At 36.2% G+C, this 10,616-nt stretch overlaps 1 protein-coding gene across 1 annotated transcript; it reads left to right on the forward strand.

The window, feature by feature from the left end:
• The first annotated feature begins 379 nt into the window (after positions 1-379).
• Positions 380-4,365, forward strand: CSN2 (casein beta). The gene is made up of 7 exons (XM_058666652.1): positions 380-430; positions 1,007-1,033; positions 1,160-1,186; positions 2,101-2,124; positions 2,221-2,265; positions 2,390-2,908; positions 4,360-4,365. The coding sequence occupies exons 1-7, from the start codon at positions 380-382 to the stop codon at positions 4,363-4,365; spliced, it is 699 nt and encodes a 232-aa protein (XP_058522635.1).
• Positions 4,366-10,616: the final 6,251 nt, after the last annotated feature.

Raw genomic sequence — 10,616 nt, forward strand, 5'->3', positions numbered from 1 at the left:
TATCAGGCAATGAAAGATGCTAAATAAATATTTTTTGAGTGAGTGAATCGGTGAATCTATAAATGTTTATAATTTTTTTCTATCTTTGAAAAATTATGGCATGTACTTAAGTGTGAGAGAGAAAAAGAGGAGCAGAGGAGAGCTATTAGCTAAAAATCTGAATGGCATCCAGTGAACTTTGAATTTGACATGTAGGTGTAAGCAGACATGGAAGATCTTGAGTCTGGTAAGAGTTTCATTGATACTGTTTTGCTCTGAAGCATGGGCATTTACAATATACTAGCTTTTAATGGAACAATAACTCTACTCAGGTAAGAATACTTATCGGATCAACCAATCAGTTACACCATTGCTCCATTTTCCCACCCACAGGACAGCCATGAAGGTTCTCATTCTTGCCTGCTTGGTGGCTCTTGCTCTCGCCAGGGAGGTATGTGTTGAAGAATGTTCCTGTATAGTTAGGATGCAGTTAACCCTCAACCTGCTTACCAACATCATCAGAGCATTTTGTGTATATATGCATTACATATGCAATGCATCAGCATCGTGTGTGTGTGTGTGTGTGTGAGTATGTGTGTGTAATGGAGGGTTCTGCAGAACATGTTTGGTTTCTGTTAAAGTCATTTACAAAAATTCATCCATTGTCACAAAAATGATCCCCACACCATGTTGCCCACAGTCTGGGGCAAATGCTTTTTATTCTACTAAGCCATCAGTCCTTGAATTGAAGTTAAGTATCTAAAAAAAATAACAACAGAAGCAACAAAACAAAAGAAAGAGAAACAGAAAAACGGCAAAAAAAAAATATGATAAACACAATCAAATTCATGGTTACCTTAGATAAAAATGTTTTATTTTGGTGGGGGCAAGATCTCTTGAAAGGCATGCAATATTTTTAAACTCTCAATTTGTGAAAGAATTGTGCATAAAAGACCTGAATGTTAACTAGAATATATGTTTAACAATGACTTTAGATAGAAACTAAAATGGTGTTTTTCTTTTTCAGAAGGAACAAATCAGTGTACCCACTGAGGTAAGATTTTTTTCTTTTTCTTTTTTAAAAATTTTTTTTTGGTCCCAGAGAAGCAACCACAAAACAATAACATTGTCTGAAATAACTCTTACCTGGTTGCTAATTTTTCCCTCTTTTTCATAACAGACTTTGGAAAGTGTTTCAACCAGTGAGGTAAGACAAAGTTCTTTTAGAAGTAATGTCTCATTTTTAGAACAGTGAAGCAAAATTCTATATTTGTGTTATGTTACACAAAATACAGTCTTCTGACATTTAAGTGCTAATGTAAATGTCCTTTATGTATACTTACAGTTAGAATCAAATGTCTGTGGATTCACTTTTGGCTTACTAAGCCGGGTCAGCTTGCCAGCTTGCATCTCTTATTTTACTGAGTGTACAGTCCTGATTTCCTGAACGCTGTCCTTCCCACACCCACATTTAGTATTTATCTAGTCCTTTCTGTGGGTGATACAACTGATAGCAACAATGCACAGAAAGAAAACCCCAATGCCATTACGATGTAAAGTTTACAATGCAGCCAACAGATATATATCCAAAAGGACATACTTTGTTATTACAGTTGCCACTTTGGTAAATAAGAAACAGTAAAAAACCTAGCTAGGAGAAGCAGGTAGACACGTACTCTCCCAGTGTGCATTCTTGTCATAGTATCTTATGCTTACTAAATAAAGCAACAATATCAAATTGGGAAGGAATTTGTTACATTTCCACCATTATTAAGATGTACTTTCAATGACAATTTTTCAGAATCACGAGGATGTTAGAGATAATTTTTTTTTAGAGAGCAGCATGGTTGTAGAGAGAAATTAGCATTGGTTAAATGCCACTTTTTGTACCATAATAAGCAGTTTTCTTTTGTCTCCTGATTGTCCTTTTTTGATATCTTATATAACAGATTAATGAAGAACAATGTAATGCACGTTTTGGCAATAATTCTATTATTTATTATGTCATCAAACCAAAATACATATATTCATATATTAAATGATTTCATTTTCTGATTTCTCTTGAAAGGTAAGTGTTATTCATTAAAACCAATTCTAATTTTCTTTTTTATTTTTCTGTAGGAAACAATCACACATATCAATAAGGTAAATTCTCCAGAATTTCCATATTTTCAGTTTCTCATGTTTGTTTTCTATAGATGATAACAGCTTTATTTACATATATATATATTTTATTTTCAGCAGAAGCTTGAGAAGGTTAAACATGAGGAGCAGATACAAAGAGAGGTAATTTGTTGATGAAGAGGATATTTCTGAAACTATTATGATGCATTCTACTATAAAATTATCATGAAAAGCCATGAATGAAAAAGTTGAATCATGGACTCATGATTCTTCTCCTTCTTTCCAGGAGAAACTCCAGGAAAAAATCCTCCCCTTTATTCAGTCACAGCCTCTGCTCTATCCTTATGCTGAGCCCATCCCTTTCCCTGCTCCGCCACAGAACACCCTGAACCTTGTCCAACCTGACATGCTGCTCCCTCTCCTCCAGCCTGAAATAATGGAAGATCCCAAAGCTAAGGAGGCCACCTTTCCTAAGCGCAAAGTGATGCCCTTCCTCAAATCCCCAATGGCTTTCCCCTTTGTTGACCCTCAACTCCTGAGTCTCAGGGAGCTGAAAACTCAGCACCCTTTTCTGCCCGAGCTCCTGCCCTTCATGCACCAGTTCTTCCAACCTTTTTTCCAGACTCCCATGCTTTATCCTCAGACCCAGTTGCCTGTTCCTCAGACCAAATTTGTGCCCATTCCCCAACAAATGGTACCCTACACCCAAAGAGACATGCCTGTCGAAGCCCTTCAACTGTTCCAAGACCTGCGCTTCCCTACCCATGGGTCCTACCCTGTGGCTCAGCCACTTGCCCCAGTTAATGTAAGTACAAATTTTACTGTCATCTTGCTGCTTCACTCATAGTGTGTTTGTAGTGGTGAAATAATTGTGAGTACTCTAGCATGAAAGGAATATGTTGTGAATTGTTCCACAATCATATTTGAGATTAGTGATTCTCAATGACAGCTACATACTGGGATTTTCTGGAGGCGCTCAGTCCTCAAATGCCAGTGCCAAAGGCGAACCACAGCAACTCTGATACAATTCCCTTGTTTTTCTATGAAGACAAAATCAACTGTTAGAAGGAAAAGATTGTTGGCATTTCAATTTCGTTCCTCTGTTGAGAATTCTAACTTAAAGTGATTGAAGTCTATTAAATCCAGAATTATTGTCATCTGAGTGGATTTGAAATTAAGAGCATTTATTATTTTCTATAACTTAAAAAATGTCTTTGTTCATGTCTATTTCCTTTTCTTTGTGAACTCTATATTTATTTATTCTGCATTCGTTTATTTTAAAGGTCTAAGAGGATTTCAATGTTAGCATCTTCTTCTCATTTTTGGTGAGTTTTTGGAGTTTAGAGATTAGATTGATTGTGTAACAGCTGAAAGCATTTTCTATTTCATTTTCCTCCATCCTCCAAAAACCCAAGATAGTAACAGAATTCACTGATAGACTTAGCAATTTATTCGCCATGATTGACTATTATTTACCAGCAGAAACTATGTATCCTTCATGTCCATGATAAGTTTTACTTTTATTTATATGCAATTGACAGCTGTGACTGACTGACTTTCACCAGCCAATGCCCAGGAAAAGCAAAAACGAGGCACTTCTTTTATATCTGTGTAAATATCTTTGAACTTTGAAGACTGATTTGTACTATTAGTTCTGAATTGGGCCTTAAAAACTTTGTGTTTGACTCATTTGAATATATCTTTTAATCCATGAGTAAAAATGAAATTATTTAATATAAATGCAATGAGTCAAATCAGGAGAAGAAAATAACTGTTTATTTTTTAGTTTGGACATTCAATCAAAACATCACATATCACCTCATAAATCTGTGGAAGTAAAGATGAAGAGGGAGAGAGCAATGATACAAGAATAAAGAGAGAGTCCCCATCTGATTGTTTATTCCCCAAGTAATATGGGACCTAGTCATCCTCACTACTGAACTTAATGGGCACAGCAACGTCACAACTTTTTAATGTATCCATTTAAAATAACTAAGGCATGGAAAAATATTATATCTTTAGAATTTTAAGAATACAAAAACTTTTTATGATAATGATTGGGCATTTAACTAGAAAATAGTCTGAGTGAACTGATATTTATATTATAGGAATTTGGCACATTTGCACAGGAAGGCACAATGATGCATTAGCAATCCTATTTCTTATTAATTAGTTGCACCAAAATTACAAGTGGAAATTGATTAGTAATCATACAGTGTAGCATAACTAATTCTGCATTTGTTCTTTATTCCACAGAATTGACTGAGAATGGAGCTATGGGATCTTTTCTATCTCTCTATCATGTTATAAAAGGCTAAATATGTATGGACTAATCTGCATGGCAAAAGTGAAATCTTTTATTTATTTATGTGTTAAGTTACGTTTTGTTTAATTTGAATCTGACTCATAGGTTCCTTATACTTGACAAATTACAATTTCAATTAGTACATTGAAATTTCATGTTGCATTAGAAATGTTATAACCATGCCAAAATATGTTCAAAAATAGTTCTTACCATTATTTCTTACAGACTCTGTTTCCTTTCCAGTCATTTCAATAAATTAATCCTTTGGGCATACTTAACTTGTCCTGTCTTTATTGTTATATTTTCTTTTTTTTAATTTTTAAAAATTTTTAAAAATTTATTCATTAATTGCATTGTATTATGTGACACTGTTTCATAGGTACTGGGATTCTCCCCACCCCTCCCCAAACCCTCCCCCCATGGTGGATTCCCTTATTGTAAGCATATACCAAACGTAGAGTCCAGCGTATTATTGTCCAGTCAAGTTCAATGGCTTCTTAGGAAGACCTACTCTGGTTTGATGGCAGAGCCCGCAGAGTATCATCCCAGTCAATTAAAAGTTCCAACATGCCATCAGCAAAAATTTACATCATTATGGAATTGACATAGTATTGAGTAACCAATATGTTAAAAATAAATGCGAGTTCTTAACCACATTCTGTGACCACCTCATTGACATTTCAGTTTTAGTTTATACACAACATATAACATAACGCGGTACTTATACAGCAGTATATTGTTATATTTTCAATGTTTCTAATGTTTTTAATGTTATCTGCAGATTATTACTGGTAGTAAAGATAGTTATAGAAGATTACTTTGAAATTGAACAGAATATTTTAAGTTCAATAGTAAATCACCTGAAAGAGTGAAAGAAAAACCTAGAGTGATCGTGTGTTTGTCCATTTGCTCATGAAAAGTCACATTCTCCCAGGGTAATTATTGCACCTGTGTGTTTCATTAAATATGAAAAAAGCTAGCATTAGAACTAAAGTTGTGTGATCACCTTAGGGAAATAGTGTATTGTTGATTACCCTCACATAGTGACTGAGAGGTAATATAACAGGCACTCAGTCTTTCAGATTTCTGATTTCCACATCCATGCAGTGGTCATGTGAAAAATATCACCAAAGTTTTGATGGCATCAGAAACACATTTATTAGATATTCCTAAATTATAAGTACTTCCTTTCACTCCACACTGTTTATATCAGTTACACCAAAATAGCAAAGAATTCTTTCATAATCAATGAAGTAAATTATGTGATTTCAGTCAGAAATGCTCCCAAAGTAAGACTTTTATATAAAACTATGATGACCACTATCTAAATAGAAGATTAATGCGTTTTATAGTGATGAGTTAGCCCTTTCTCTCTATGTCTCATCTTGGACACTTGATCACATTCCTGTATGTATGTATGCATGTTTGTATGTATGTATGTGTGTGTCTACACGTATATATATATATATATATATACTTTTCCTTATCTCCAAAGTTTTCCTTAGCTTTTTATACTTGATGTAAATCTTACCTATCCTGCTACATCACTCTTTTTTCTTTTTAACTTTTACTTACAGATTCTAAAGGCAGAGGTACAGATACAGAGACAGATATGCAAAGAGGTATTTCCCATCCCCTGGTTAACTACCCCAAGATTCACAAGAGCCAAGTTAGCTCAGGCTGAGGGTGGGAGCCAAGACATGAACTTGGGTTTCTCATGTGAGAGGCAGGGATCCATTAGCTGTGGTGTCTTCTATTCTTTTCCATCATGCATGTTGGGAGTGAGTTAGAATTGTGAACACAGCCTGGATATGTATGTCCTAAGGCACTCCAATATGGGATGTGGATGTCCCAGGAAGAGGCATAACTACTATGCCAAAAATTTGTCTCAATATCTCCTGAATTTAAGGGAAAAAATTGTCACGAACTCTGAGCTTCCATTTCTCCCACCGCTTTAGCTTATTCCATAGCAACTATCTTGGAGGTATCCATAGTGGTCTTTTTAAAAAATAATTTTTAATCTTTATTATTATTATTATGATTTTATGAGAGAGTTCCATAGGCTCCTGGGATTTCCCTTATCCCAGCCCCAATTCCCCCCTCCTACCTAGTTCCTCTCTATCATTACTAAAGTATAGTTCTTCATACACAGTCATTATTGCAGGCATGGACAATGACAGAGAGTCCAGCATCCTATTGTCAAGATATAGTGAACAGTTTCATTGTAAGTCCATCTTTGGAAGTAGAAATGCATGCTACATTGTATCCTCACATCTGGATATGTTAGTCTCCATTTCACAGTTGCTGCACATCCCCTTAAATGAAAAGCCACAATACAAAATCAATAGGAAGTAAAAATAGATTTTACAATGCCACGAAGTTAAATAACATGTTACTAGATATGAGTGTCCATTACACAGCTATTATGTAGTCCCTTAAATGAAAAGCCACAAAACAAAATCAACATCAGGAAGAAAAAAGAATTTAACACCGTGAAGTTAAATAACATGCTACTGAATGACTAATGTGTCACTGAAGAAATGAAAAAAAAATCAAGAACCCTCCTGAAGAAAATGATGCCACTGTATGATCTGAGTCACTGAATAATTTAATCAGAAGAAACTGTTTTGAAGAGATGAAACTAACCAAAACCAAAAACATCAAAATCCATGAGATACAGTTTTCTGCTGATTTTTGTTGGTGAAATGTGTCTCTTCTAGACAACAAATAGATGGTTTTGTTTTTTAATACAATCTACTAATCTATGACGTTTGAGCTTAAGCCATTTACATTCAGGGTAATAATGTGACATGTCATTCTATCACTAAGCCAGTCCAAAAACTTCTGTTCTGCTGACATCTCTGTAAACATATTTATAAATCATACTTTCTACACAATATATGAATGGAGAATGTATCTTTCAGATCCCTAAAAATTCATCATTGTTAGATATTCTTGTTGATTTGAAGTTGGAAACAAACTATTAGAAAATGATCATATAAGCAGACATTTCACGATAATAAAATAAACCTGGCATAATACGTTTAGGGACTGGCACAGGGTGTAGTAGACTAGGCCTCTGCCTGTGAAGCCATCCCATATAGGTGCCAGCTGTTCCACTTCTGATCCAGTTCCTTGCTTATGACTTGGGAAAACAGTGGAGGACAGCTCAAGTGGGAGACCTGGAGGACGTCCCTCACTCCTGCCTTTAGATCAGTCTGGCTTAGCATCAGCTCTGTTCTGTCCTTTGCTGACGTTTGGGGAGTAAGACTGCAGATGGAAGAACTCTCTTTCTGCCTCTCCTCTTTGCAACTATGTCAAAAAAAAATCTTGAAGAAATGAAGTTCAACAAAGTAGGAAGTAAAGGATAGATGTTAAAATTTCGCTACAAACCTATCAGAAAGGGTAAAATGAAAAATAGTGTCACTAAATGCTGATGATAACGCAGAGAAACAAAGACATATTTATACAATGAATTGAAACAAAATCATATAGCAACTCTAGAAAATTAATCTGCTTTTTTCTAAAGCAATGTATCCTAGTACTATACAACTCGACATATTACAACTTAAAATTTATCTCAGAGAAGTAGAATCATTTATGGTTCTATAAACTATGGAACAACTGTTAGGAGCCAGGGACTTATGGGCCCTAGACTTGGCCTACCTGATAGCCTGTTGCATTGCAAAAGCCTGCAAGCAGGGCTACAGCAAGCAGGATATTAGGCCAAAACATCCTCTGTAGAGCAAGCAGAATAGAACCTCCACCCTTGTTCCTGTTCAGATAATTAGTTCCTTCCCTGTTTCAATATAGCTGATTAGTTTCTTCCCTGCTTCAGTGAAGATAATTACTCCCAGGAAACCCCTCCCTTTCTCCCCCTCCCCTAGAGAAGAAGGTATATATATGAGGAGTAAAAATAAAGAGAGAGGCACTCTTTTCCACCAAGTACGAGTGTCCGTGTGTTTCTTGGGCCAGCAGCCCGGCATTCCCAGTCCACCCTCAGGGTTTGAGCCTCGTGTCCTGCAGGTTGGGACAAACAACTATCTTGAAGCATGATATTCAACTAGTGAAAATAGGTGAGTTATTCTGTACATAATGCCTTCCATGTACCTCTACAAAATTAATAGAGTGACAAAGAGGCAATTTCCTAAGGATATTCCATAATTCCACATTTTCTATCTATTTTGTCATGATTTCTTGTGAATCAGAATATAAGTCAGAAATACAACTATTTCAAATAAGACCAATTCCCAAGATTGTACTTGATATCTTATTAAACATTTATATGAAATCGAGAGTCAGCAAGCAAATTTCCTTTGTGTTAACTGCTGTAACATGAGAGGTTATAGGTGATAAAATTCAGTCACTCTTTCATTATTTATTTATTTTTAAAGATTTTTATTTATTTCTTTATTGGAAAGTCAGATACACAGGGAAGAGGAGAAACAGAGAGAAAGATCTTCCATCTGCTGATTTGCTCTCCACGTGGCCACAATGGTCAGAACTAAGTCGATCTGAAGCCAGGAATCAGAAGCTTCTTCCCTGTCTCCCGCGCAGGTGCAGGCCCATGCAGGTTCTAAGGCTTTGGGCTGTCCTGGACTGCTTTCCCAGGTCACAAGCAGGGAGCTGGATGGGAAGTGGGGCTGCCAGGACTAGAACTGACACTCATATGGGATCGGCACATACAAAGCAAGGATTTTAACTGCTAGGCTACTGCGCAAGACCCTCATAATTTATTTTAAAGAAAATTTTCCCTTCAAAAAACGTAAACTGGATTGTCTTAACTAATGTATGTGATGAGAAAAATAAGTAAATTTGTATGAAAGACTTTAAAATATGCTTTGAAGATATTTTCATAGTGGTTCAGATGTGGACTGAGGGACAGGCATTTGGAAAGGTGATTGACATGCACTGTTAGACATCCCATATCAATGTGTCTCGCTTCATGTTCCAGCTCCACTTCTCATTGTGGCTTCCTGTCTGTGTGCACTCTAAAATGCAGCACGTGGTGCTTCAAGTCGTTGGGTTCCAGTCTCCCTAGAAAGGATAGAGATTGAATTATTTTTACTAGATTTGGCCTAGCCCAGTCCCAGCTGTTATAGGCACTTTGAGAGTGATCTAGTAGGAAGAAAATACCTTTTTGTCTTTCTACTGCCAAGATTCATCATAAACTTACAATTATGTTTGCTTCACTTTCAGCAGAATTGGTGTTGCTGTGATAGGGGCCTTTTTAAAATTATGTCTAATCTTTAATGTTTCAAACTAGACCATGATCTAACTATGACAAATCAATCACAGTTTATTTTGGATACATTTTTTGGAAGTCCATGCTTAGTTTTCATGCTATTCATCTTCCAATAACTTCCCAAAGGCCCTCAGACAGTTGACTGGAAAGCTTGATCTGTTAAGTGAACTGTAATGTTTTAAGGAGAAATAGACTGCATATGATTTTTAAAAAGCAAAATCAGATTCTTTAAAAATTTGGAGAATTTTGTGTATCAATCAACCTTTCTAATTTCTTCAGGTTACAATATCTGGTCACACTGGATGCATGCATTCCTGAATGGTCACAAAGGATTAGAAAATATAATGGAAGGTGTAGGTATATATTATTCGGTCCACTAACAGCAGTATTTTTTTTTCTCATAGTACGTTTTTCCCAATAATCTGGAAAATGGGACTCTATAACACACTTTGGTGGCCATAATGAAAAGGGAAACATTGGAAAATACATCTTGATAGATAGGCTTAACTCTACTAATGTCTAGCTACTTCCTGTGTCTACAGACAAAACATAGATGACTTCCCTAAATATTTCATGAGACTTTGTAAGAAATGAGTCCTGTTTAATTATGGTTGACTGGGAACTCCAGTGAAGAGCTCGCTCTGACAACTGGCATTGCATTTGTGACCTCAGGGAAAGTGAAATGACATCGAAGAATCATAAAACCAAAGAGATGACAGGTAAATACCTAAATCTGGGCATGAAGGTAAATACCTAAATCTGGGCATGCATTGTGGGTAATGGATTAAGCTATTGGGTGCAACATCAACATCCCATGTGGGCACCCAGCTGCTTCATACCAGAGGCTCCTGGTTAACACACCTGGGAAAGCTGAGAAGGATGTCCCAAGTGGTTGGCTCCTGCTTTCTCATGGAAGACCCAGACCGTATGCTGGTTCCTGGTTTCTCCCTGGCCCAGTTCTTG

Source organism: Ochotona princeps, chromosome 7 (assembly GCF_030435755.1).
Source record: "Ochotona princeps isolate mOchPri1 chromosome 7, mOchPri1.hap1, whole genome shotgun sequence".
Lineage (NCBI taxonomy): Eukaryota > Metazoa > Chordata > Mammalia > Lagomorpha > Ochotonidae > Ochotona > Ochotona princeps.